Here is a 24,414-nt window from a genome sequence, read left to right on the forward strand (position 1 = left end):
ACACATATATATATGTATATATATATATATATACATATATATATATATATATATATATATATATATATATATATATATATATATATATATATATATATATATATATATATATATATATATATATAAACAAAATCAAAATAAACCAAACAGGAAGCACACAAAGTACAATCTTCACTGTCTTGCAGCGTTGACTATATTGTTTGATTTTTGAGAAATACAATACAATACAATATCTTGTACGTGTTTTAAGGTAATGTGATGGGCTTCCAAAAAAATTGAAGACAACAGTTGCAATTTCAAAATAAACGTCAACAGATAATGTTTTTGCACTAATTAGGAATATTTATTGCTGAATCGTACAACTTTCAAACGTGTTTAACGTAATAGACTTTCCAGGTCCAATTAATATGGTTGTTATATAATTTAATACCTTTCATCAACCGCTGTCCTATGCAAAATAGCAACAGATATACAACAAACTGTCAGCGTATTGACTAAAATATTATGCCGACGTCAGGAATGGAATAGACGGAACCAACCACAAATTTTTATTTATTTGAAAATCTGATTCTTATTGTGGGGTTGTTGTCTTTTATATTTGGGCGATGGTCAAAATCAATTGGAATAAATAACATATATTCTCACCTACCTTTTCATATGAAAGGATAATAAAGGCAAAATAAGGAAAATATTTTATTAGTCCATGTTTTACACGACGCTAACACATTCGTATTTGAATAAAGCATGTTTCCATTGTCATCGGTTCAAACTTGAGCTGAAAAAGAAGCGAAAATACAGCAATGAAAGAAAGAATTAACTGTAATTACGGTGTTTTCTTGCAGTAAGTTGAGGCTCTGATATATCATATAGTTAACTCATTCACATTTATGTGTCAAAAGGTTGTACTCAACTTCAAGCACTGTGCAGAAAAATTGATTTACAATACTATAAAGTGGCTGGTATGATATAAAAGTAAACAGATGCAGCTCTGATATGATACTAAATAATGTATACTTTAAACTGCATTACAAAATTTAGTCGAGTAGACCCAAATTTTTTATACAATATATTTCCACTTTTCAGAAGCGGAGTTTGTGTCTGGATGTTAGACCTTTTGATCATGAGAACTAAAAATGACCGGTTCGAACTGCACTCGAACAGGTGAACCTTTGCAAAAGGAGGCTATTTTGAGATCTGGACTTAAAGGTGGAAGGGACACGAAAAGGATGGGTGTAATACGCAACCTGCCCCAACTTAAACAAAGCAAAGACGTTCAAATTTTACCCTTCTGCAGATCCAAGAGCGAGTTAGTAAATCGAAGACAATGCCTTTTATAGACCTAGGCATCCGGGTAAAAGCAAATATGTTAGAAGCAGATGTATTTGAATGTGTTAAGAAATAACCCCCGAAATGTGTTTCCTACTCCTATTTCAGACGAAAATGAAAATAATTTCTTAGACGTTAATGAGTTAATGCGTGAAGGTCGAGGCCATCAGCGAATTTGAATATTCCTTGCGACTGTGTTTTAATATTGCCAAATATAGACAATTAACCATTCCATGACAATTTGCACGATCTTTCTGAAACGTTTGTTAACGAAGTATCCAATATTTCTCTACTTACGTAGTGTATATCATGCGTACATCACATCTTTTTCGATGTTTTGTTTGAACATTCTTGTCCGTTGACCTAATTACCCTTTTCTGGACAAGAGTTATCAGTAATAGCAATAAGAACGTGAAGACAAATTTTTAACAAAATAACAGTCACACGCTGGTCGTCTATCGATACGTATATGTTCGGCGTTTCCTTTGAACTAGTCCGTGTAAGAGTGAGTTAGGTTCAGTGAATAGCTACCCCCCCCCCCTTTGGCAGTCTCTCGTTTGTGTGGACAAAGTAGCCTATGGCTAAAGGAAAATATAATATATCTGAAGTACCTAAAGCTATAAGGAGGTATTTGAACTAAAGCATAAATTGTTGCAACACCATGAAATATTTAACGAAAACGTATAACAATTACATAGCACTGCACCACACGAGCTGAAACAAAGGAGGACCAAAACTCTTGAAAAGATACCTTTATGAAAAGGAGACTGTAAAGATACCTCCACTTTTGGAAAAAAAGAAACAAAACAACATATTCTCTTGTAATTAAAATGAAAAAAAAATTGAAGCGACATTTTCTTTCCTAGTTTATAAATAATTAGTTTTGGTAATGACTGAGGTGCATAGGAGGTTCATCTTACGGAACCTACAGTATAAGGTCCGACGAGATAAGAAACAACAACAATCCAGTCAAGAGCAATTACAATGTTGATGTTCATGGTAGAGTTGTCGTGTAGTGCAGAAAAGAAAGTAGGACGCTGTATTTAACCCAGGTGTGATTCAAATTTTATTATAGCCAAAGACGATGTAAAGATCTGATTTTGTCTGTAAGTACTTACATCCTTCAGAATGTTTGTACGTCCGTCCATCCTCTCTGTCCAGCTGTAGCTTGGGACTTATTTGACAGCTGTTACATGTTGTACAATTGAAATGGAAGAGGGAATCATGTGCTATCCAAGTGTCGAGACTGATCAAAAGCTATACTCACCATGTCGACATTCACATCGATTATCAATGCAGTGGCGGGTAGTGTTGGGAGGGCATGTTACAGTATGGCAATCCGATCTTTGATGACAAGTTTTCAATGATATGACTGTAAGGAAAGAATATTATAACCTCGATCAAAACTGGGACTGAATCAAAGGAAAGGAACTGCAAGATGTTGACCTATATCACCATTCCTTCTCTTAGAGTGTTATAACATATTTAAACCACGCAAACCAACCTTATCTAGTTTTAAAATAGTCGTATGTGTAATATATATTGCATACAGCTCGGCCAGCGTCACATCTACTGGAGATGATACTGACCCAAAATTTTCAATTATCGGTTATTAGGAACATTGAAAAATAGTAGCATTATCCGGGACAACTTATGTTGAATGCTTTATATAATTTTAACATTAACCACGTAAAGTATACCGCATGACGTAGAATCAGCTTATATATATAGTATGTACGCTGTATCAATGATATACCAAGAGATGTATCATTTTTTCATTAAAAGGAAACGAGGCTTGCCCGAGTTTCCTTTTAATGAAAAATTTATACAACGAGTGGTATATCATTGATACAGCGTACATATTATACATATATTTTATTTATATCACATACAAAATACACATATTTGCACTTGAAATGGAGTTACGATATGCTCCTGACAACTGTGTATTGACCAAGTGAACGAACTCATCCATCCGCGTGTGTCCGCTACAAAATGTAGTTCTACGATTTTTCTTCTTGTTCACAAGCACATATGCAAATTGATAAGTTGATTATTTTCTTTTTCAGTTTCTAAATTCATTCATATTTAGTAAATCAATATAAGACACACTCATGATTTAAACATGAAATATGTTGTTTTTTTATGAAGAAAGTAGTGTACTGCAAGCACGGTTAGCTTCTTGTACACTGAACCTGTACTGTCAGGCATTCACGTAGTTGAGTATGGAAATTAGCGTCGAATAGAAACTAAGTGAAATAACGAACCAAAAAGAGGTAATTAAAATATTTTAATATATTGACAGTTCATCTAAGTCATTATACTGTTTTAATTAACATTTCTAAAGACTATAAAATTCTCTCTCTCTCTCTCTCTCTCTCTGTCTGTCTGTCTCTCTCTCTCTCTCTCTCTCTCTCTCTCTCTCTCTCTCTCTCACATTACCATCATAATAATGGTACGATAATCCAGAGAGACGGGTGGGGGGGGTCTATCATTTGGGCATTTTTATTTTTGATAATTACTAATCAATTTTTAGAACATTATAATAGGTTTAAGAACCAACAACAAAGGATTAAAACAAAATACAGTATGTGTGCCTCGTGACCGACAAATTTAACATATAGGCTTAGTGTCAACAGGCTATTGCAACTATGTATCATTGCTATTATGAACACTGTAGATAGATCCCAAGGAAAGCGTAAACATACCGTTACGACGAACCAGATTATTCTAGGTTAGTTGGTACAAGCTCACTTTGAATGTTTTCGTCCAGCGCAATATGTTTTTCTCTCTCACTCCAGATTTGTGCGTATTTTGTCATTTGTGCACGAGAGGGGAATGGAAAAAAGAAAGGATTCCGATGAAATTGTGTGCCATTTTAATATCATTTAGAAAACATGGACTATTAATACCTTTTATCGTTATTTTCATATTTCATTTATGATTAATGAATGAGTAGAAATTCGTCATTGATCTATAGGCCTGCGGTGGAAAGAATGTTTATATATTTGCATTATTGCGCCATTGGTGGATCACAATTTGATATACCAATAGTATTGGTATATACATTTTCTTTATACCAACATTTTAAGTGCCATCTTATTATATATATATATATATATATATATATATATATATATATATATATATATGAGGTTGTCTCCTAAGTTACTATTTTAAAGCAAAGAATTAGGTAAATATCTTACGCCCATTTGAGTCCCGACATTCGCATGCGCCCAGCCAGCATTGGACATAGAAGTGAATGTCAAGAGGGCAAGCGCACTCTAGATGCTCACCGCACCCTGCAGGTAAAACAAAGAGACAAATTAGGATATGGTAATTAACGTGACAATGATTCAAATGTTTTTATAACCATCTTCAATTACGGACGGTGTAAATATTTCATTGTGTGCATTTGAAGATGAATCTCTCAGTTTCTTTGTCGGTCGTCCTTTCTATATGTCCTGTTGTAACGTTGAAACTTATTGCATTGTTGTTATATGGTGTAGAATTGATGTAGATTGAGTGAACATTGTGTTATCCAAGAGTCATGCTGTCGAAAAGCTATACTCACCAGGTAGACAAGAACATACATTATCCTTGCAGACGTGGACGGAGAAATTATGACACTCTAAATGATCGCAGTCGTTGTATTTAGTGCAATGGTGTTGGGCAAGTGCCACCCCTGTAAAAGCAGAAATGTATATTAGTCAACTGAAAGCTGTTCAAACATGCAATATATCAACATTGCTCCACTTTGCTATAAAATGTGTAAACTACGCAAACGATGACTGAATTTTGTTTAACGGAAACCTTTAGTTTCATATTCCTCCATAGTCGTTACAAAATCGTCTTTATGTACACTCTATTTGTTCAATATTATCTTTGTGTAACTTATACAGGCTCTCGTTTTTCAGAATAGTCCACCACTCGATTCATTACAAAGTGTCAGTGAAAGCATTTCCTTTAGTATGATATCGATAAACGGGTTGAATGTCGACGAAGGATTTAAAATTCATGGAAATTTTAATGAACCCTAATTTATAAGTCTTGCTGCCAAAAGATTTGATGGAGAAAGAAAAACAAACAATAGCAGAGGATTCATTTTTGAAGGTATGAAATACTTCACTAATCGATATATCCATGAATATATCAATGTGCCTGCCCACCTATTCGAAGAAAGCATGCTTCAACGATGCAAACAAAAATAATTATTTTGATAGCATAATCTCAGTGCAAATTATTATTATTTTCAAATCGTAAATTATCTATGTTGGTAGAAGGAATAAATGTGATGGAAAGTATACCAGTAGAAACACACAAGAAAATCAGAATAGACTTCATTATGGACGTCTGTGATGTTTTCCTTCTTAGTCAAGATGTATGCTGACTGCATTTTATCCCTTGACTTATATCCAAATTTCGGAATAAGCACATCTGTAAATTCCCACCCTTCCTCGCCTAATCTCGATTTGGGACCTATGTCCACAAAGACGACCTTCATGAACAACAAGCATAAGGAACATGTGGTCAAGCTGTAAATGTATGAATTACCATTTAAAAAGTGTTCCAAACAATTCGTGTTAATTATATCCTACTATGAGAAATATAAACTTTTCAGACATAATTAAATTAACATAAGGTAACGCTTAGCTGACATGAGCACCATTTAGAGAAAATTTAAATCAAAAAGATCTCCAATCCTTATCTTTATCCTCTGCAACTTGTCCTTCTTTCAACACATATAATCACGTTTTTCATACGGAAATGAATTCTTTATTATTGGTGTTACATATTTCTTGAGCGGATTGATACAGTGACCTTTCGTGGGATGGGGTTGTTTTGGAAAGATGACAGACCGAACTTTAGAGGGTAACGTTTTCAAGGAAAAGATTTTAATGATTGCTAGTTTTGTTTATATCTTCATTCATAGTTGAATTATATGACTTTCACAGGCTTTTTTAGTATACAGGTGTTGTAAGAGATGTACTTCCAAAATGTAAGTACGTGTGACATTTGTTACTTGCAAACACTGAAAACACATTGAAATAAGGTGACCGTGTAATCAAGATATTATATATTTTGCACTCAGGTATAGATTGTACCTTTAGATGTTAAGAGTGCCTGGAGATTTGCATATGACCTGTAAATAAATGTTGTCATGTTTCTAATAATAAAATATGTAGACATGTTTGGGGTAATTTCTCATTGGCTGGTGAGATCAGATGGGTTCGTAGAAGAATTAAATTATTTACCATTGGATGGGCAGGTCACGTGAATAGATATTGTGAAATTTAATACTGAGTAGTAAGCACTGTCATGTGGAGTATTGTCCGACATATATTCATAATAGACCATCGGAGATGTATTTAAAGAGAGGAGAACAGAGCATATAATTCATCCATATTCGTATATTGGAGTCTTATTTCTTATGTACTGGTTATAACATCGGTATGCAGACGTATGCAATGTTCTCTTTAGAAATCATTTGAGAATAAGCATGTGTTTGGATTATTCATCGAATTACAAGGTGCACATTAGACTAAAATAATATTCTGGGACTATTGTGAATTATTCAAAGAAGTTCTGCTACTATAAGGTAAATACCACACAAAACCATCAGCACCACCCACACAAGGTAGCATATATTGATCAAAAGCAAAGCTAAACGAACAGCAAAACAGAGTCGACGTTTCCTAACTTAAAATAAAAGTCTAGGCAGACCCAGTTTTCGAATTTTTTATGAAATCTCTCCACTTGTATTTCTCATATCAACAAACTAAACAAAATAGCACATAGAACTCTATTCAAACTTTCGTCAAGACGACACCATTCAAATCTCGGCCCGCCACCCCCACCCCACACTCTGTAGTCTTTGAATACTGGATTAGCAAACAAAGGGGAACATTCTGAAAGTACCACGACGCAGCGGGTGTCCGTCTGGGAGTGTAGCGGGCCAGCAAAGAAGACAGAAGTAAATGGTGAAAAGACGTTTCCGGACGTGCGAATAGCATACCTATGGCGTGCATCAAAGGAGGAGAAAATACCGATACAAAGGTGAAAGGACCTCCTTGGCATTGCATCACACATGACGACTGGAATAGGATCATCCTGCCCGAAGGATATCTGGAGAAGATGCTGAGTCGGACCTCTTCAGTGGCGGACTGACCACAATTTCCTGACTTCGTGGAGGGGGGGGGGTCTTTTGACTTTCGTAAAACCGCTTTTGATAATATTCTTTCAACTCACAAATCTGACCGGTTTTGAGTCCCAGTCTAAAATACAAAGCAATAATTATGAACTTGTTTGCCTGATAATAAATTAAAATTATTAATTTTCGGTTACTGATTGGATATTTGTTTTGAGAGATTGATGTAGAGTATGTAGGCAGATTTCCAATTTGACTGTTAAAATTTAATCTTTTTGTAACTTGTATGTTTGCCCTAATAAAAATGTGGCTAACATTTTATTAGTTGTTATGGAATGCCCGATTTATGTAAAACTGGGCTGAAATGTGTAACTGCTTGAAGTATGTTTATAATCGCATCGGGTGGAAGCACCGGTTTATCTTTCGATGAGGAACTTAAACTGGAACACAATTTAGCCCCTGTCTAAAATGTGTAAAGATACACGGTCCAACTGCCGCACATGTCAAAATTAGTGGAAAGGATAAAAGAAACGTCTTGTCTTCTATAGATAACTTGAAGATTGGAAAATTAACCGAGGCCATGTTGCTTATGCAAAGTATAAGACACAACTTAATTAAGAGACAAATTGAGAAGAAGACCACAAGATTCCTCAAGATGGCGCAAGACCTCGTGGAAGATGCCCTGCGAGCGAAGATATTAAATGATAGAGAATGATAACTGGATATGAAGAAAAAACAGAAGAAGCAGAAGATAGAAGAGATATAGATGTTTGACGAGTCACATTTTAGACTCACCGTCTTCGTCAACCGTAAAACACATCACTCGGACGGTATGTCCCCATGTTGTCGAGCTGGGCTTGTCAGCTGTAGTTGTGCAGGATATAGATGATTAGCGATCCAGGACACAACCCACGATAAGAGGCGATCCTGTTCAAATGTTTTCCCAAATTTTGTTTGTATGATTCGTGGGTATTGTTTGCCTATACACTATTCTATACTTGCCTTACTTGTGTGCAATAGCGTGTGTGTGTATATATATATATATATATATATATATATATATATATATATATATATATATATATATATATATATATAATGCCCGTTCTTTTAACATCTTACGTTATACCCACTTCTTTTGTAGGATGGTTGGTTTGCGTACTTTTTGAAATAATATGTGTAAAGCATTCATGCGTGTAATTGGCCTGTAAGTGTTGGATGGAAGTTCTGAGAAAATACGCCCTGTTGGATAGCATGAAAAGGGTCCTGGCTTGGTACCAAAAGTGGATGTTATATACTAATTAAAAGGCGGTGTGTTGGATAGTAATTACAAAAGTTCAGTGTTAGATACTAATCAAACTTTGGTGTGTTGGTAGTACTCAAAATTGTGTTGGGTACTATTTAAACTGAGACCTTATATTTTTATATCATATCTCTCCTCAATGTGAACCTAAGGTGCGTGATGCTGATTTAAATTCTGCAGCTAAAAACGTCTGACATGTTTTAACTTATGGAGTACCGGTAGAGTAGAGGTTCCAAAAAAGAGGTGGTGGCCGAAATCAAGGTTGAGGGAGCTTCTCAGCAGCAAAAGGACATCAGAATACAATATTGTACTTATTTCCTTTCTTTGTATAATTCTGAAAATTGCCTTGTGGGTCAGGAGGTTCTGTTGATGGCTATATTAGGGTCGGGAAAAAATGGACCAGTATTAATGCATTGAAGGTTATATCGCTTTTTCATATTTCACTGATCTACATTTTCTCCAGACATTACAGAACTTGCCTTGCGTGTTCTCAGCTAAATGTTTGAAGTTCAACTGCCCAGTCTATTATAGTAACTCGCTGATTACCGTTTTTATTCATTTGTTTACTTTAGCGGGGCTTTTATTCTTCAATGTTTGAAAGCATAAACTCAATCATCACTTTTTAAAGTCTTACAGGTTACTGAGGTAATATTTTTTTCATAACTTTTTAAGGTCACTGAGCCAGCAGTTGCTGATAATTTCTTTATCGTCAAAATGTTAAACCTTCTAAAATTTGTCGCAAAGTTCAGACCCATTTTTCGACCGCATAACTAATTTTTGAAACAGCTGAAACAGTTTAACATAAATTTATCAACTGACAGAGTTTGACTGTAAACCATCTTAAGTATCATCATTGAATTATTTATTTTTTTAAAACCTGGAATTACTATTTTAGTAACTACGGCTGCACCAATAAACATTATTAATAATTTAAACACTATGAAGATATTCTGCTAAATAGGGTGCGCATATAAACAACAAAAAGGTTATTGCAGAAGTAAAGACGCGGCGCGTTTATATATTCGCAGACAAGGGTCAATATACGGTCGTTGTTGTACTATAGAGCCCGTATACTTAAAAAATGATTACGTGGATGTCATCTGATGGTCGCTTTGGGGCAGTCATTTTAAACTAATCTTCGGCGCCTCGATATTCTTACAATCCAGGGGTCTTTACTTGACCGAGCGGTGTCAACCCTGGCGCGATTAACGCTAGAAGTCATAAGTTTACCCCAAATTTCCAAAGACTTCCATACAACTTCAGTTGTAAATTAGAAAGCCCGACGTGTCTATTCTGTACATCAATTTTACTCTAATCAATGCAAGATCACTGATCTCACAACCTGCCAAATATATATCAACCGCACATCAGCATGGTTTCTCTTCGTTAGGTTTCCGGACCGCCAGCAGTTCACGCCGTAGAAACTATACAACTGTCCTTTAACACAGGGAACTATTTTAACTACGCCACCTTAAACCAGTAAAACTATGGTTTCCAGGCACAGTTTGCCAGTACAACTGCATCACATTTGCCACCATGGCGACATAAACGGTATCTGCCGAGTCCCTTCTAATTTATTTCATTGTGTAATTTACCGGTTTCCTACCGTAAATACTGAGACTGCAGTCACATCACCCATGTACACCACTAGATTTTAGTAGTGACTTGGTTATTCCAGGGACAGTCATTTGGTTTTAACCTGAATTCATAACTAGTGAACCATAGCATCATGGAAACTCACTAACACTTTATTCCGTGACGTTTGCTTCAGGTAACTGGCTAATTATTTCGGGCAAATGAATATTTATATTGTACCGAATTCCAATAATAAGACAATTATTCAGAAAAATCTAAGAATTCCTTAAAACGGAACGCTATAACCAAATACGTATACTCCAAATTTATTACAATATGATGAAGAAAGGAGACATATGCATGGAACTAGTGAGAACAGAATATATATGGAATAAGGTAGTCAACGCCTGATCTAGTAAAACCATTTACTTAATATGTATCGTAAATGACACAATTTGCTTTTGATGTGTCCATTTTGAAGTATCTCAAATTGCCGAGTCAGATTGTACTATGACAAAGCTTAATTAGAGTTTAATTATAATGCAATCAGCAAACTCTCTTGCAACAGACAGATGGCTAGGAAACGGAGGTTGTCCATGCTGTCTCATTTAATCTTTCTTCCAGCTAGGCAAGAAATCAAACGAATTGTGAATGAAGTGAAGACATAGTCATTATTACTTAAACAACAACAGAAGAAAAAAGAACATAATATAGCGACAGCTTTAATAAACGCATACACAAATATAGATGTATTCACGCAAGAGTATAAGCCATCAGAAACCTTTAATTAATTATTTTTAAACAAGTTGAACCATACTAATGGAAAATAATAAGCAAAAAAGAAAACAGAGATTCAAGAACAGTAAAAGTACCAATTGATTTATCTACTAAACTCCAAAGAGAGTTGAGTGCGAAAGATTAATTTCTGTGCTTTTTGTAAATTTGTATGGCAGAACAAACATTGCAAACACAATTAACAAAAGCTGAATGTAAATTTAAAGACATGTTGAATGAACCACAAACAAAATGTGTACAGGAAATATATGAAGATAGAAGATATTTTAAAAGAAGTAAAACATTACCTTTCAATTTGGACGGATTTAGACAATTACGACCAACATCGTAGATAGGTTTATTAAAATGTATAAAATATTTTGCAGCAGAAAAGCAAGCATTATCTACAAAAAAGACACAATATGTGGGTTTTTTTAATAGTTAATCGAGTCAGTAATAAACCTATGTATGGATATCTCATATAGGCCACGACATTAATCTTGATATATATAAATATTTTTAATGTCTGTTGAATGATAGATGTCAATATTGTTTAATATCTCTAACATGATGAACACAAAACAATTAAAATATATTCAATGATTTTAAATGATATAAGTGAAATTGAAAATGAATGAAAAATATGTGTCAATGTCCATAAACCATTAGTTCATGAGGAGTGGACAGGACACACTCAGTCATAACCTTGCCTTAAATCAGCGCATAAGAAGTAGGAGCCCATCTGGATTATGCCTCAAAATCAAATCACAAGGAGTATGACCCCGTCGGAATTGGGACTCAAATCAGCTTAGAAGAAGTTGGATAAAATCAGGGTAATTCCACCAATACATCTCATAACTGTAAAAATGAGAATAACGACAACGCCTGCTAAGAAAATAACGAAGAAATCTCGCCGACGTCCACCCTTTGTATAAACACAGTTGATAACGAAGTTCTTAATGAAGGCGATAAAGATATTACTAACAACATATAAGTGGTTACTAATACAATTGTACGAGATGAAACAGTTTCCCCATTAAAGAAAAAAAAGTTTCCAAGGCATGTATCAGTTCATAAGTCAATCATTATGCCAACTTTATAAAATTGTAAACGATTAACAAGTCCTGACGTCAATCTCAGGCGGCTATCATAGAAAATGAAACTTATTTTTGAAAAAACAAATATTCATCCATATGAAGATATGATTTCAGTGCGAAAGATGTCATGAACCACTAAAACCACCAATACAAAATTCTTACTCTTGTGTATATCTGGGGATAGAAAATTGGGTACAATAATAAATGAACTGAAATATTGTCACACCAGATGTTTAACAGTTTTAAAGAACAATAGGGGGTAATTCTATTTAACAATAATATTTCTTATAATTATATTGTGTAAGTTAAATTTCTATGTGAGTCAAACTCTAGACAAATCCAAACTTGCGACAAATGAAACTATTGTGAGCAAACTTAGGTAATTATAATAAACTAAATCCTGAAATTACAATTTTGGTATTTAATTTGCTTGATTTAAATTTGCCATTAGTTCTCAACTTCCTAAAATATGAAATTTTAATTTTTGATTCCGGTCGGAAATTATATTGAGAGAGGACTAGTTGTCCAATAATGCAAGTGTTGTCCGTCGGAAACTAGACTTAACTGTGTTTTGTTTATATCTCTGCACCCTTGAAGAACCTGATATTTACAGAAATATCTTAACAGCGACAACCAAGAATCGACAATACTGGTCATGGAAGCGTGGACGCAACCACCTCATTCCTATTAACGAAGTATGCCGGGAATACTGACAATATTACCAACTGAGCAAGGTACGTTCCGGAGGTAAATATTAGAAGCACAAGTATATTAAACAAAACTGGTGGTATACAGTAATCTTCATTCTTGAAGAAATTACTATAAAAATATTAATCGAAAGCTAGTCAATGAGTACAAAAAATGAGCTGGTTGATTAAAGGATCGCCAATTGATCTCGTCCAAAGCATCCACATGCTTTTATCGAAGACATCATAATACACCTGTATAAGCATTGGGAAACAAATATTAGTGATTGAAGTATTATTCAGTTATGAGACTTGCATAGTAATAGCCAAACCTTTGGGAATTGGTCCTTGATTGATGAGAAATAAATATGGTATATGCATATTAAAGAAAATATTGTTAATTTTCCGTTGTAAATGTGCTGTCGCACAATCACAAATCACATGTAGGATGAAATCTTGCATAGTTATCATTCCAATGTAAAATAGTAATCTCCCACATCAACTGAAGTATAGGACGTTATACGCAAGAAGCCGCTCCAGCGGGCACTATGGGAATGCACCCATTTTAGAACGTAATGCAATATACAAAAGCTATTATTGTCTTCTCCATTAGGAAATGTGATTATATAGAGTTTTCTCGTAAAATATAATGCCTGAGGCAAAGGAGAGGGAGTTGTGCTAATCTAAACAACACTATCATCATCAATAGCAGCATCAGTGCTCTCCGCGCCAGATGGTGCTTGAGACGACATCAAGGGAGCATGACTGCTGCAATTCACACGCTGCTCTTGATCCCAGCTCCCATGTAATGCCACTATTTTGTTAACATCTTTATCTGTTTTCCGACGCCAGGTCTCCTTTTACCAGCCTCTTTTTATGTTTCTATGTTGATTACATCGAAGGTTACCATGGTTAATGAAGTGGATGGCATTGTGCACACGTGCCCCATTATCTCGATCTCATCTGAGATAAAATGGTTTAATCTTCAGCTATTCTTCGGAGGTCTTCATTTCAGATGTTGCTGGCTCAAAATATTGTTTGAATCTGCGTGAGCACCGCTTTGGAATGTTTAAAGCATATTTTCAATGGAAGTTGTTGTCTCGTGCACTTAGAACCATACAATGACACCACGAGGTAGTTATCTTTTAACATCCTTAGCTTGGACCCCATGCTTAGATTAGTTCACCTCCCGATAAACCTGGTTTGCGTTGCTGATTCGTTTGTTCACCTCCGTGTCACAGATTTGCATATGATTCCTTGATGCAATAATAGTTGAATTTTTCATCCTGTTGCAGTGGGTTCTTGTTCATTGTAATAGGCTGATTAAAACAGGCGTTTGATCTTTACGGGTGTTGTCCTGATATGTTGACGAGACCAATGTTGCTTGAGTTTTCTGCGAGAGCCTCTTTGTTTTGCTGTATGCCCTGGAGTTGGATGGAATGAAAACTAATATTTACAAATTCCAGGTCTTTTATTGCCATGTTCCCACATTATATGACGTCATGTGATGTACAAAATCTATTATTGCTTTTTCCATTGGAAAATGTGAGCATCTAGTGTTATCTCGTGGACTATAATGCTCGAGACGAATGAAAGGAGATTGTATTCGACTAGACCATTTTCTTCCACGAAAGACAATGATTTCTTCAGTATATAAGATTAAGCTGTTTGACGTCATAATATGCTCGATGGAAGACATACCGCATGTGATCGCCTATATCGTGTTCTCCACTGCGAACAGCCTTGATTAATATCAGTCAGCCTGGACAAAAAGGTCGAAAGATCGTAATCCAACGGATGCGGGTAAGATATATTCCCACTCCATCCCCAGTAATAATATTGTAATTTAACTCACTCATCTGCTTCTCAAATTTATATAGATTAGACAACCAATTCCGAAGAAGATTGCGAAGAATGAGCAAAAGAGACAGAACTCTATCACCACACTGACAATTTCTCTCCATTTAGTTATGTCATACCATAATTTCAATGTTGACTTCAATTGCTGAATGCCTGATCTATGCGTACCTTGCTGGAACATTCCATACAACAAATTTGGCCCATGATCAGATTAGACAGATGTGGGAAAGCCAAATTGAGTAAAACTAACTTTATCGAAATGGTATTAATGTAATATTCTACAAAGTAATAGTGTCTGGGAATTTTGTAGACGCACATATTATAGTCAACACGTATTGGTTGCTTGACTTGGTCTTAGGTAAGGGACCGATACAGTCTACCGTTATTCTTCTAAATGGTTGGTCAAATGAAGTAACAGGTTGCAGATGAACCTTCTGTATCTTCTAATTGGATTTACTCACCGTATGACAAGTGTGACAAGAATTACAGTACAGGATCTACAGTATTTACAAATACCACTTTTAATCCTTGGCGAATAAATGCTAATTGTGTATCGTGATCTAAAGGTTTCGAAAATTAAAGATCAGGCAATAAAAGTAACATATATATATGGATAGATATTTGGAGGCTCTAATTTTCCTGAAACAAAAAGTAGAAGCTATGCTACAGCATGCGCCATAATAAACATTCTCTCGTTCTGCATTGCTACGCTAGCGATGTGCATACCTTGATCAGTGTTTAAATGTTTTAACGTGAATTAAATATATTTATTTATGTTACAATTCTTCATGAAGGTCAATTATATACCGGTACTTTTTAAATTTTTCGAGTAAGTTTTTAGTTTGCATGGGGCATTCTTTATTAACAAATTTCTTGAAAACGATCTGAACAGAACGGCAAGTTTAATAACGCATACATTCACTGATAACCTCAAATGAAAATCTCATCACCATCAAAATTTAGTCAATTTTTCATGCTAGACTTAGTTTTTGCAAGAAAGTAATACTGTTTGTCTTCTGCAATAATTCTAGTCCTAATTTCCGAATGCATTTTATGAATAATAACAAGAGTATTTTGTACAAGATATACCTATCAAAAAAGATTTATATATCGTCCGACAAGATAGACTTTTACAAAATAGGTTGATATGATTAGAGTTTATCCGAAAAGTACGCTCAACCTTTCTTGGAAGTCATACAACGTCACTGAGTCTCACCAAGTCACTAACGTGACACGGTTTCAATCGCGTTTTACCTTTCTTTCATTAAACTAAATTTAGAAGAACAAATGCCTATGATATACGACCGCCATCATTAAAAGAAGATGGTAGAATATACACACTAGTGTTTCAAAAGAACTACTACGGGACAGAGGACTGCTTTATGATCCAAACAGGGCTCATGCGATTTCCGATTCATGGACGAGTTGCTAGATCAAACAAAAATACAATAATGACCGATTGCAAAACCACTTAAGGCCAAAAGGTTTGCGAAATCTTCACATATCTCCAAATAGACAAAAGTAAGTTAGAATTCTCGAAGTGAGCGAACGTACCCACACAAATGCAGGTACGATTCATTCTGCAAATTTTCAAGATATCTCCATACAAATAGAGGCAAATACCATACATTTCCTAATTTGTCCATATACTTGTACGCTTAAAGGTGTATTTTTCTTCTTTGATTTATCTTCTTTTTGCCGGCAGACCAGGACTGAAGAGTAGTGTAAACAATAGCATGCTGAGGCTGCCATGGAATGTCCTTATCCTAACTACCCCATGTGACTCTCCCACTGCTGTCTCCGTGTCGGCCTTGTATAACCTATATCTACTTTATGTTACCAATTATATGAAGGAAGACTACGATTACATGAAGTAGGAAAATGGATGGGTAAATGAGTTAGAAATGACTTGTAACAGTTGATAACAGAAATACATTTAAGCAAGAACCGCAAAATCCAACACGTATCTCTATTAGACACGCATAAAGAAACTCTAATGTAACGGACATAATTATGGTCTGACACAATATCATGTGTATCGATGACCGTTTGACAAGCGAATATGCATAAGGTGTAGCAAGATACTAATGTGAATCAATCACTAGCACTGTCGTAATAATAATTGTAGACCTCCAACTTTGCTTATATTTCCTAATAATTACTTAATTACTTAATTACTTCATTATCCAAAACTTAAACAAAACAGAAGCAAACACATATACAATCACTGCTCTCTCGCAGCGCATAATATACTGTTTAAGCTTTGAGAAACAGGTAAAATACACTGGACATAATTCAAATTAATTTGATAGGCTTCCAAAATAATAAAAAGAGTGTGAGTCTCAACATAAAGGTTCATTTACAAGGTTTCTTTGCATAAATTAAAAATATTTAATGCTGTAGTTTACAACTTTCAAACGAGTTTAACGTAAGATATCTGCCAGGTCCAACTAGTCCGGTCGTTACATAATTTAATATATTTTATTACCCGGTGTCATAGGTAGAAAACAACAGATGTTAAACAAAATGTATGTTCAACCATTAAAATAGTATGCCGTGTTCAGAAAAGGAATACATCACTAATTTACATTTACTTGGAAATCCGGGTTTTCTTGTGGGGTTGTTGTCCTTTTTATTTTTGCGAGGGTCGAAACGCGTTGGATTAAATAGCATATTTTCTCACTTACGTTTCTAATATGAAATGATTATAAGGGTACTATTAGGATACTAATTTTACTGACAATGTCTTTTGTCCCTTGTTTACACGACACGTACGTATTAGAACGAAGCACGTTTCCATTGTCATCGTTCCAATTTTACACTGAAAAAGAAGGAAAAATAAAGCAATGACAGAATGAATTGACTGTCATCACGGTGTTTTCTAACAGTAAGTTTAGTTTATGATCAGTCATGTAGTTAACTCATTAACCTCGTATTTACTTTTACGTATCCAACGTCAAATAATGAGGTCAACAACATGCAAGATTCAATAAAAGTGGACAAACATAGCTTCTCAATGATACCCAATAATGTATACTTTTAATTCGCATTACAAAATAGAGCAGAGAAAACCTAATTTATGACATCAAATAGTTTTAGGTCAAACAGTTTTGTCTGCAGTTTAGGCTATTTGTTCTGGGATTTAAAAACGACCGGAAGGATTAGTTTGAAGTTTAGAGTAAAAGGTAGCAGGACGTTAAGTGCATGGGTCCAATACTCAACCTCTCCGAAACCGTGACAAAAAAAAATAAATTAAAAGCAATTCAACTTTTACCCTTCTGCAGATCCAAGAGTGAAATAGCGAATCAAAAACACACTTAGGCATGCGTATAAATGAGAATTTGGAAGAATATGTATTTTGGATGTCTTCAGAAGTAACTCTCAAAATACATTTCCTACTACCCATTTCAGGCGAAAATCAAAAGAATCCCTAGACGTTTATGAGGTAATGCTTGAATTTTTATGTCGTCAGCGAGCTTGAATATTTTTTGCAAACGTTATCATTTGGGCATTAATGTTGAAAAGAATCTACACAATTTTCCATTCCATGACAATTTGTTAGAAACTGCCTCAAAGCTTGTTCGCAAAGCATTAAATATTTCCCTACGTACGTCATGCATATTTTGTGTACAACATATCTTTTTCAATGTTTATATTTAAAGATTCCTTACGGTGATCCCAATTACCCTTTTCTGGCAAAAGCTATCCCAAATAGGTCTATTGAATGTCATTTGCAATAAAATGCAAAAGACATTTTAAACAAATTGTATACGGTTGTCGCTGCGCAAATAGCTGTCACACGCTGATCCATTTATATCAAAATCTTTCCGGCGTTTCTTTTCAGCTAATCTTGCCAAGAATGATTTATGCCCAAGGGATAAACCTCCCTGTGGCAACAATACCGCTATCATTCGCTCGCTTGGGAAGACAATGTAGCTTATGGCAGAATGAAAATAGACTCTCTCTGAAGCAATACAAAACGATAAGGAGGCGTTTGAACTACAGAATTAATTGTTGTAACGCAAACGGACAATAATTGCATGCCACTGCATCACACCAGATGAATAAAAAGAAGGCCAAATATATTCAGTTTATGAAACAACTCTTGAACATATACGGTCTCTGAAAGAGTATATGTAAAGATACCTCCACTGTTAGATGAAAGAAACCCAACAATATATTCTCCTGTAAATAGACTGAAAGCATTCAAACGACCTTTCCTTTCCTAGTTTGCGAATAATCAAACACGGTAATGTCTGAGGTGCATGGAAGGTTCTTCATACGGAAACAACATAATAAAGTCCAACGACATTAAAAGAATCTAGTCAAGGGCAAATGCATTTCAGAGTTATTGTGTTCCGCAGAAAAGAAAGTACGACACTGGACTTTATTATGTTGTTTCCGGTGTGATGCAGTGCCATGCAATTATTGTCCGTTTGCGTTACAACAATTAATTCTGTATTTAACGCGAGCATAATTCAAAATTTATTATATAATTTATTAAGACAGTGAAAAGGTCTGACTTAGTAAGTACTTGCTTCCATCAGTATGTTTGTTCTACACTCTCTATCCCTCTAAAACTTTAGGATTTATTTTATCATTTGCTTCACGTTAAATGGAAGGAGTGAATCTCTTTACTACCCAAGCGTCCTACTGATGCAAAGCTATACTCACCATGTTTACATTCGCATTGATTATTAATGCAGTGGCTGGTAGTACCGGGCGGGCATCTTACAGTATGGCAATCAGATCTTTGATGACAATTTTTGAATGATATGACTGTAAGGAAAGAATGTTGTAATCTCCATCAAAACCGGGACTGAAGCAACGAGTCTAACTGTAAAATGTCGACCTCTATAACCTAACATCATTCTTCACTTAAAGTGTTATAAAATATTTTATCCACACAAACCAAACTTATCTAGTTTTAAAACAGTCATATGTATAACGTATACTCGGCTCGGCCATCTTAACGGACACTGTGGATAATACTGACCCAACCTTTTCAATTAGATGTCATCAGCAACGTACATAGATAGTAGTATATCCTTCCGATATATATATATATATATATATATATATATATATATATATATATATATATATATATATATATATATATATATATATATATATATATATATATTGAATGCGTGTGTGGTATCCAGTAAGGTACTATTTAAGAGAAAAGAATTAGGTAAATATCTTACGTCCGTTGGAGTCCCGACAAACGCAACCGCCATACCAACATTCGGCAGTTAATGGAATGTCAAGTGGGCAAGGACAACCTGAACTGCATTGTTCTGCAGGACAAAATATGAGATACATTAGGACATTGCAATTAACGTGACCATGGCTCAAATGTTATGATAACCGTATTCAACAATCGTACACTGTACATGTTTCATTGTGTGCATAAAAACATGAATCGTTCAGTTTCTTTGTCGGTCGTCCTATCCATCTGTCCGGTTCAAACTTAAAAGCTTATTTTGTGGTTGTTACATGCTGTGTAGAAGTAGTGGACATTATGTTATTAAATGGCCATAGATGACTAAAAGCTATACTCACCACCTTGACAAGAGCATATATTATCCTTGCAGACACTGATGAAGAAACTTGGGCAATGAAAATGAGTGCAATCTTCGGACTTAGTGCAATGATGAAGTTGGCCCAGTGCCACCCCTGTAAAGGCAAATATATATGGTACAGGAACTGCAAACTTTCGAAACATGTAATATATCAATATTGTTTCACTTTGATTGGTGCAAAATGTTTAAACGATAACTAAATACGGTTTAACCGAGAACATTAGTTTCACATTCCACCAAAGTACGTTACATAATCGCCCTTGACAATATGAACTTATCTACACTCTGCATTATGACAGTCTGCTTGGTCACTATCGTCACCGTACAACTTTCAGATGATGTGGTTTTGTACGATTGTCCGCCACTCGATTCCTTGCAAAGTTTTAGTGAAGATATTTACTTACTGTGATATCGATAGGTTGAATGCCGAAGAGGAATTTCACATTCATGAGAATGTACATGCTCCTAAGTATATAAATCTTGATGCACAAGCTTTGATGAAAACTAATAGCAGAGGATTAATTTACGAAGGCATGAAATACATCTGTGCCTGTCATCTATTGAACGAAAGCTTTCTTCGGGGATGTAAACAAAATAATTATTGTGATAGGATGATCTCAGTGCAAATTGATGTTATTTTCAAATCGTAAACTATATATGTTGAAATAAATGTGATAAATGCATACCTGTGAAAACACACAAGAAAACCAGAGTAGACTTCATTATATTCGTCTGTGATGTTTTCCTTCTTATTCAAGTTCCATGTTGACTGTCATAATCTATCTTTACTTATGTACAAAACTGAGAACAATCACATGTGTGAATTCTCACACTTCCTAATCTCGGTGTGTGACATTTGACTATCCTGACGAACTTCATAACCAACGTGCATGCGCAACATATCGTCAAGCTCTATATTCACGAATTGACATTTAAGAAAGGGTGACCAGTGTAAGACCAACTCGTATTAATAATTTCCTACTATGAGAAATATAAACATTCCAGATATAAGTAAATCTACATTTAAAAAAATGCTTAGCTGAAATGGGCACCATTAAAACAAAATTGAAATCAAAGCGATTTGCAATCCATATCTTTATCCTCTGCGACATTTTCCTCATTCAAATTAGAACGAAATTTGTTTTCCAAATAAAAATTGGCAAATCGAATTGTCATAAGAGAGACGAATAAACATAATTTATAGCTGAATCTACTTTCTCAAAATCAATATAATATATAATTTTTTAGAGCAGAGAAAACACACCCGCTCCCGCCCTAAAATGGTATATTTATTCTGACGGATAGGAAAAAGATAATTTTAGGAAAATGCCATTTTGAAAATTAGCATCTTTTAATGCGAAATTGTGTTTTTTGACAAATGAATCACGTATATCATAGCGAAAGAAAGCGGTTTCATAGAATCTAATTTCGTGGGATGGTTTTGTTGTGGAAAGAAGAAAGCGCTAACTCCAGAGCGTAACAATTTAAAAGAGAAGATTGTAATGGTTGCGAATTTACATATAATTACTTTGTTCTGGTTTTCGTTTATGTCTGCTTACAAACGTAAATTATGTGACCTTAATGCGGTCTCTTGTATACGGTAACAGCAACCGTATATGTTTTGTCATTTAATTTCGGCTTGCAACAAAGTCTCATCTGTGCACGATTTCAAATTTGTTCTGAAACCTTTTTAAGCTTTTGATGAAAGTTATAATACGTCTTTAGGCTCGTACAAGAAGTAACAAGAAAAGAGTGAAGACAACAAGCTTTGTACAATTTAACAAATCCTTTATTTCCCTAGAAAAAGAAGGTAAAAATGAGAAAAAGACCTTACGGTTTTACGAATCAAATCCAAAAATAACCAATAAAATTTAAAAAATAGAAGTCCTAATTATTAAAATCTCCTAAATGAAACTGTGTTCGAACCCCGATGAAATTCAGAATGGAAGACGAGTTCTTTATAAATTTCTATAAATGTCATTGTCAAAGAAATAATTTAGAGCACTAGTATTTCCAGGGAAGACAATTACTTGAAATCTAAATAGTTTGAAGAAAATAAAAACTTAGCCTAAACTGGACACTACATAAAACACCTGGACGTCTCAATTGTTAAGGCACTAATGACTATTCTTTCTCAAAACATAAGTCTAACTACAACGCAAAACAGATTCCCGGATGGAAGTCAAGAGTTCATCCTCCTGGGAAAACCAAACGTTTGTAACAATAAACACATGTTCTTTGTCACGTCAGTATGGCTCTAACTGAAATCAATAATTTTTACTCTGGGAAAATTTATTAAAAAAATAACAGAAGTTGTTTACTACAACTGTCGCTGAGGTCTGAATCAAGGTCAGCGTTAGATACAACGTCTCTATAAAGTTGTTTACGTCAAAATTATTTTTAAAAAGACAGTCAGAACTAAACTATAAATCCAGTAAATATAAGTAAGATAACCAAGAAATAACAATAATACAAAATAATGATGACAACTATATTTCGCTTGTTTAGCATTTTAGGTTTGATTGAAATAACGAAAATAAAAACAAATAATGAAACCATAAAAGAACTATGTTTTCAAGAGAATTGTCCATTTATAAGTCAATCATTATGCCAACTTTCTACAATTTTAAATGATAATAAAGTCACAACACAATAACTTATTCTGACACATCAGAAGGAGACATAGATCAGCACTAAACCTTGACAAAGGTACTGGCGTCACTCTCACGCGGCTATGACAGAAAATGAAACCTATTATTGAAGACAAATATTCATCCATGCGTTGATATGAAATCAATTTGAAAGGTGTAATGAATCACTAAAACCACTAATAAAAAATTCTGATTCAAGTACATATCTGGGAATAGAAAATTGGCTACAAGGATAAATCAAAGGAAACCTTGTCAAACCAGATGGTTAATTGTTTAAAAAACAACAATGGCGGGTATTGCTTCATTTAATTATATCTAGCAGTATTATTTCTTACAATTGTTTTATGTAAGTCCGAAATCCTTTGTGACTTAAACTGTGAACAAACCCATAATCTAGACAAATGAAAATATTGGGAGCAAAGTTTCGTAATTGCAATCAACTAAATCATGAAATTAACAACATCAGGAGTTAAGCTGCCTGATCTAAATTTACCATTAGTGGTCTACTTTCTAAACAATGAAATTTGAAATTTTGATTCTGATCCAAAATTATATTCAGAGAGGAACAGTCGAGCGACTTCACTGTGTCTTATTTATACCATCAGCACCCTTGAAGAACGTCATGCTTACACAAATATACTTAACAGCGACAACCATATTTCGATACTACTGGTGTTGGAATCGGGAACGCAACCATCCCGCTCCTAGTAACAAAGAATGCTGGGAACAATGACGACAATACCAACTGAGCGAGACACGTTCCCAACGCAAATATTAGACGCACATGCACATTAAACAAACTTGGTGGTATAAAACAATCGTCATCCTAGCGGAAATATTTATAAAAACGTCAACCGAAAGCTAGTCATTGAGAACCAAAAATGAGTTCAGTTGATGAGAGGATTGCCAGTTGATGAGAGCATAACCAGTTGATGAGAAGATTGCCAGTTGATCTAGTCCAAGTCATCCATTGCTTTCCAAGACATTAACATTCACCTATACAAGCATTGAAAAAATATGAAAAATATATGACTTTGTTGTGAGACTTGCATAGCAATACTCATGCCATTAGGAATTGGTCCCTAATTGATGAGAAATAAATATGGTATGTGTATATTAATGACAAGAATTTTACTTTTCCTCTGCAAATATGCAGACGCACAGTCACAAGTAACATGCAGAATGAAAAGTTTATTGTTATCATTCAAATGACAAATTGTAATCTTTCGCATCAACTGTAAATACATTCCTTCTAAAACAACTAGAATTGCACTAGAATGATTTCCAGTTGACAACTTCCATTTCAGATCTTGTGGTATTTCGTGAATGTCTGATATCAATCGGCCCAAGTGGGATTTCAGCGCGACCAATTCTCAGGGGAAGTTCAAATTGTTTGCCTGTATCCA

The 24,414-nt window shown here is 34.8% G+C and overlaps 2 protein-coding genes across 3 annotated transcripts; both read right to left on the reverse strand.

Annotated features, from left to right (window-relative positions):
- Positions 1 to 698: 698 nt before the first annotated feature.
- Positions 699 to 5,747, reverse strand: LOC149775398 (uncharacterized). Of its 2 annotated transcripts, XM_089943383.1 has the most exons (5): positions 5,634 to 5,747; positions 4,901 to 5,011; positions 4,533 to 4,628; positions 2,594 to 2,698; positions 699 to 775 (listed from the first exon to the last, which is right to left on the reverse strand). In XM_089943383.1, the coding sequence occupies exons 1-5, from the start codon at positions 5,668 to 5,670 to the stop codon at positions 765 to 767; spliced, it is 360 nt and encodes a 119-aa protein (XP_089799509.1). In that variant the 5' UTR covers positions 5,671 to 5,747; the 3' UTR covers positions 699 to 764. The 2 variants fall into 2 exon arrangements, with proteins under 2 accessions (XP_089799509.1, XP_089799508.1); XM_089943382.1 differs by lacking the exon at positions 699 to 775 and having other exon boundaries at positions 2,566 to 2,698.
- An 11,741-nt stretch (positions 5,748 to 17,488) lies between these two features.
- LOC149775399 (uncharacterized) lies at positions 17,489 to 21,166 on the reverse strand. The gene is made up of 5 exons (XM_089944216.1): positions 21,044 to 21,166; positions 20,338 to 20,451; positions 19,980 to 20,072; positions 19,444 to 19,548; positions 17,489 to 17,590 (listed from the first exon to the last, which is right to left on the reverse strand). The coding sequence occupies exons 1-5, from the start codon at positions 21,078 to 21,080 to the stop codon at positions 17,586 to 17,588; spliced, it is 354 nt and encodes a 117-aa protein (XP_089800342.1). The 5' UTR covers positions 21,081 to 21,166; the 3' UTR covers positions 17,489 to 17,585.
- Between the last annotated feature and the right edge of the window lie 3,248 nt (positions 21,167 to 24,414).

This window comes from Sinohyriopsis cumingii, chromosome 19 (assembly GCF_028554795.1).
Source record: "Sinohyriopsis cumingii isolate HCF-2022 chromosome 19, ASM2855479v2, whole genome shotgun sequence".
NCBI classification, from domain to species: Eukaryota; Metazoa; Mollusca; class Bivalvia; order Unionida; family Unionidae; genus Sinohyriopsis; species Sinohyriopsis cumingii.

Bases quoted from the DNA above. Each gene is read 5' to 3' on its own strand.
- LOC149775398 (XM_089943382.1), bottom strand. From the start codon at position 5,670: ATGAAGTCTATTCTGATTTTCTTGTGTGTTTCTACTG. The intron at 4,629-4,900 runs GTGAGTATAGCT...TTTTACCTGCAG, and splicing joins TGTATGTTCTTGTCTACCTG to GGTGCGGTGAGCATCTAGAG. The intron at 2,699-4,532 runs GTAAGATATTTA...CTTTCCTTACAG, and splicing joins ATGTCGGGACTCAAATGGGC to TCATATCATTGAAAACTTGT.
- LOC149775399 (XM_089944216.1), bottom strand. From the start codon at position 21,080: ATGAAGTCTACTCTGGTTTTCTTGTGTGTTTTCACAG. The intron at 20,452-21,043 runs GTATGCATTTAT...TTGCCTTTACAG, and splicing joins TTTCTTGTGTGTTTTCACAG to GGGTGGCACTGGGCCAACTT. The intron at 19,549-19,979 runs GTAAGATATTTA...CTTTCCTTACAG, and splicing joins TTGTCGGGACTCCAACGGAC to TCATATCATTCAAAAATTGT.